The sequence below is a fragment of the Octopus bimaculoides genome, chromosome 19 (assembly GCF_001194135.2).
Source record: "Octopus bimaculoides isolate UCB-OBI-ISO-001 chromosome 19, ASM119413v2, whole genome shotgun sequence".
Lineage (NCBI taxonomy): Eukaryota > Metazoa > Mollusca > Cephalopoda > Octopoda > Octopodidae > Octopus > Octopus bimaculoides.
In genome coordinates this window covers 37,314,877-37,320,183 of record NC_068999.1, presented here as the reverse complement: position 1 = coordinate 37,320,183, position 5,307 = coordinate 37,314,877, and the positions used below count along the sequence as shown (strand labels likewise).

The 5,307-nt window shown below is 33.2% G+C and overlaps 1 protein-coding gene across 7 annotated transcripts in view; it reads left to right on the top strand.

Annotated features, from left to right (window-relative positions):
* Positions 1-5,307, top strand: part of LOC106867251 (uncharacterized) — a 435,591-nt gene that overhangs the window by 386,965 nt on the left and 43,319 nt on the right. For 5 of the 7 annotated variants that reach the window (XM_052974909.1, XM_052974910.1, XM_052974907.1 and 2 more), the window contains one exon: positions 2,937-3,026. The exons of the other annotated variants lie outside the window; for them this stretch is intronic. In XM_052974909.1, the coding sequence (XP_052830869.1) occupies positions 2,937-3,026 (90 nt within the window). The remainder of the gene's footprint in view (positions 1-2,936; positions 3,027-5,307) is intronic. 7 annotated transcript variants of the gene reach the window in all.

Sequence of the window (5,307 nt, the reverse complement as noted above, 5' to 3'; positions counted from 1 at the left end):
AAATATACCATCTTGAGCATGGCCGTTGCCAGTACCGCCTGACTGGCCTTCGTGCGGGTGACACGTAAAAGCACCCACTACACTCTCTGAGTGGTTGGCGTTAGGAAGGGCATCCAGCCGTAGAAACTCTGCCAAATCAGATTGGAGCCTGGTGTAGTCATCTAGTTTCACCAGTCCTCAGTCAAATCGTCCAACCCATGCTAGCATGGAAAGCGGACGTTAAACGATGATGATGATGATGATGATGATATGCAGGCATGGAAAAGTAGACATTAGATGATGATGATGATGATGATGATGATGATGACAGCGATGACAATGAGAGAAATAGCAATGGTAATTTTTTGGAAAAGCAAATTCTAATTCCTTAATCATGTGTATTTGTAAAATAAAATCATTATATATTGCTTGTTTTAGTTAATTCAATATTATGTTATCTAAGTTGCTTGTATAGACGAAAATTTAGTTTGCATTACAGTAACATAATTCTAAAGTTATCCCAACTTAAAACAAAAGATAACACATTAGTAACCAAAGTGTGACCATTTCAGATTTAGTTGAAATCTGATAAGATCCTGTACGACCAAAATCATATTCCTTCATGTTGAGTCATCAACTATTTAAAGAAATCTAGTCTTTTCTCAAATATGGTCTCTTAATAAAAATTATGAGCTACTATTCAGCAGATTAATTATTTTAGCAATATAACCAAGCCTCTGAATTCTTGCCAGATCAATCATCCGAGCTGCAAATAGAGACAATCAATAGATACCACTTGCTGTTGTAATGAGAGAGAGAGCTCTCTGCAATTAACAAACATTTCATTGCTTTGCAGACTGCATATGATGGATGGCATGCAAATGTTCTTTTTAAGCATATTTATCCAGTAGGAAATACATATATATTTATATATACATACATGCATACATACATACACACACACACACATATGTGTGTATTTGTGTGTGCGTGTGTGTGTGTGTACTTACATACACCATACACATACACATACACATAAACTGACTGCAAGAAATTTTGATTCTACTTCTCTCAGTAAATATATTATAGAAATAACACAGAAAACTCTATGGAAAAATTTGTGTTTCACAAACAATTCAGAAATGTCATATTTTTCTATGAAGAGACAATGAAACTAACAAAAGTAAAATGAATGAAACAAACAAAAAAAAACGTATGTTTTGTATTGCCATCGTTTCTCATCAGTTGTAATAGTTATATTGATGTTTTAATTGTGTTCTCTTACCATTAATTTGAATCAAAGGGATACCCTAATAAACATAGTAAAGAGTTAATCACAATCAATATCTAATAAAATTAAATCTCGGAAACAAATCCCATCTTCTTGTCATCTTCATTTGACACTAATGATTTGTAACACCCAAACACTTGGGAATCATTTCAAAGATATTTTCTATTGTATTGTGAAGCAGCCTCTAATCTATAAAATTGTAGTTTCTCCAGAAACATCTTTAGCAGCCTTTAGAAAGAGAAATGATATTTTTCTTTAAACTTAACATTCAATTCAGTTTAGTGTCATTGTATCCAAACTCAATAAAAGAGTAGGAAAATGGAAGAACTCATTTTATTAAATTGTTTTGTTAGTTTATTCATTTTAACTGTTTGCAAATTTACTGCTGAGCAATTTATTAGAAATATTTTTTATTTATTTTTTCAACATTGGAAACAAAAGCTTGAGATTGCCAAAAATATTTCATACTAAAACTGTTAAATTGGGCAGTAGCTTTAATATGTAAAAGAAATATACTGCTTAAAGTGATATATTTGTTTCAGTTACTATTGTTTAATGAAAGCTACTTGTTTCAGTTTTATGATTATAGATTTTATCATCATCCAGTACCCTTTAAGTAGAGGTTAATGTTAGGAATATTCCTTCTGATCTATTTCTCTTCCTTAAGTACCCGTCTATGGACAGTTTCCTTTCAATTCCACCAATTTATCCCCATATACTAACTATCATAAATGGTTGTTTTTCTAGTTTCTCAAGCACTCTTTTGATTATTCCTGATGTACATTTGAGTGATTTACAACGTTGTGGCTGGTGAGGTATAACTAGTTTGTATGGTAACCTTCGAAGATTCATTCAAAGTGCCATACGGTTACTTGATTTAGAAATGGAATCATTTGACAAAAGGACAGCTCTCAATTGACATCTTTATACAGATGGTGAAACTTGCAGCATATCCAAGTTTATCAAAAACAATATCCATGAATCAATACCTGGATCATCAATGTCATAAAAGTAATCAATAAATACAAATTTTCATATGCAGCAAGAGGTTCTAATGAGAACACCTTAAAATTTGTAGGGAAGCTGTTATGGTTGATGTCACATTAAACAGAGTATGAGTGGAACAGGTTACTAAACTGAAATACCTTCAATTCAGACTACAAATTTACTGCAAAATTAGGTATAAATAATAGAATTGACATAGCATCCTTGTCCTTTAATTTTTGATGTTGTTTAACACCAGGATTGACCTGTTTGGACAGAACTATGTTCAAAACCATTGATCCATCATGTATGGCCTATTCTATTTTATATTAAAAAAAAAAACAATGTATAGAATGCTTTTCTATGTCCCTCTCTGGTTTGAGATGCTGGGTGTGATCCGAGGGAAACTTGGCTATTGTTTCTAGCATGGAACCATCACAAAGCTCTCTGACTGGGATTGGTTGTTGTTGTTTTTTGGCTTCAAGTCAACTCTGATTGATCAAAGCATTCCAGCTTAGAACTATGTCTAAGACTACATTATCCAATGTGTCTTGTTTAAGTAATCCCATAATAGCTGCCTCATTGACTTATCTACTTCTTGTCTGGAAATGGTTATATGTCAAATATAAGGTAAAAAATATATGACTGCAGACTATAGCTAAATGTAATCTTTTTGTTTCAGTTTAGAAGATCAAATCCAAAAACAAAGAGACAACATAAAGAATACATTAAAGATATTTGAGGAGCAAAAAACTAATCATTTAGATAACACGTAAGTTAACAATAGACATCTTTTAAAACAAGTAGGGGTTTATTGCAGTTGTTTTTGTTTGCAAGACATGTTATGTTTGTGGGTAGGGGTGGGGAAGGCATGAACCTTACAAATTTCCATTCTTGATTAACTCAAAGTCTTGATCTTGTCAGATTTAAGAGACCTCATCATGAACCCAATGCAATATCATTTACAAGATATGCTAGCTGCTCTTTTGACACTCTATTCTGTTGTTATTTCTCTCATACACTATATTTATATATCTAGCATCACATTGAGCAAGTAAATAATTTAATATATATCTGGCATATGACACAAGTTATATTCCACCACACATATTGAATAATCCATTTGGACAAAAAAGAAAAACAAAAAACAAAAGTAGTGCAATAAAACTTCCTGTATGTAAAACATATTTAGTCATGTTGGAGACATAATTAATTTATTGAATGGTGACTTATATAATTTCATATAAACAGGTCAAAGTTATTTGAGCTGCCACTATCTCATCTTCATTTCGTTTCTAGCATAATGTATCAAGAACTATATTATCTAACATGTCCTTCCTATTTTTAAGAGAAAAGAACCTGGCATAAGAGATATTTAGTTGATTTTTCCAATCGGTGGAGTGAATAAATAGCTAGCTCTCTCTCTCTCTCTCTCTCTCTCTCTCTCTCTCTCTCTCTCTCTCATGTCAATAGTGGTTTAATTTAACTTGACACAAAACCAGTTATGAGTGTTCATGAACTATAATTTACCACTGCCTGATAGTGATATTGCATAAATTTATGCATAAATGAATAAATTTATGCCCCATTACAGACATCATACACCCTTTTTTTTCTTCCTTTCTTCCTTGGACCTTTCTCCTACCCTCAGAGAGACAAGACCCTCGAGTCAGGGAAGGATTGGCATAGATCTTACTCTGATGTCACTTACCACATGTTGATGTTAAGCATTGGTCATTAGGAGATAGCCTAGTATTCACAAGCAATCCTCTGTCCCCATTAATAAGTAGGAAGTCTACTTGGTGAACATATTCATCTGACTGTTTAGGTGATTCAATTTGGATGGTCAATTTCCTTCAGTTGGCAAATGGTTGGATCATTTGCATGAAGATCTCTAACATCATCGATCCCACTTTATTCATAGCTTCCACGTACACTGGAATAGACATCATGGTATTATCCACTTATATCCTTTCAAATGATCAGCCACTGAAGTGAGGTCAGCATCACCTGTCATCAAGACAGTCTGCAAGAGGATGTCATAGAAGCGAACCTTTGCTCATTCATCAGGCCTGATTCTGGTGTGTCTGCAGAGATCAACTGATACTGTATTGATGTTGCCTGTATCTACTCTGAACTTTATGATTCATTGAATGTCAACCAAAGATGGAATGGTTACAGCTTGAATTCCTTTGATCATTGGTTGACTTAGTCAGGGTTCACCGGGGACTAAACAACAACAACAACTGTATGATTTGGTTGAGCTAAGGAGGGAGGAATGTTTTATATAGTTGCATGACCTGCTGGAAATAGCAACCAAATCTCTTTAAATCATTTCTTCAGTGTCTCTAAAAGAAAAAAACACATTGGCTATTGTAGTTGTAGATATACTATCTGAACTAGAAGGATGTGATGGTCATAACTGAAGTACATTTGATCATAAGTCTGACCCGGGGCTAAAAAGCATATGATATTGTAATATTGAAGAAAAGCAATGTCCAATTAGATAAAGCATTGCGCTCTGCCATATAACTGTGGTGTACTGTGGTTAGCAACCTTCTATTCTACTATGTATTTAGTAACAGCAAAGTAATTAAATGCAATGAGAATGACTAAAACAATAATAATGGTGGTGGTGTTGGCAGGGTGGGGATTCATCATAGTAAACAGAATGTAAAGGGAAAACTGGTAGTTTCAAATTTTTCTCATATATATATATATATATATATATATATATATAAAAATTGAACAAGATTGTTTAAAAAAAACAGTTGCAGATTGAATTATTGAAAATATGTTTCCACATAAAAGCTGACAACATAACCATATTATAGCACCTGGAATCACATGTCTACACAACATTTGGAAAGCTGCTGATAGTTCATTGATAGTGACTACCAGTCTTCTAACTGGTGGTTCTAATCTCATTGCTGACATGTCAGAATTCAATTTTTAACTCCAAATCTGTTCTGATATGGGAGAGCTTTAACAACATTTCAATATGTTTATATACAAGATATTTAAATTTGAAATAGTCAAGTTCACTTGCAAAA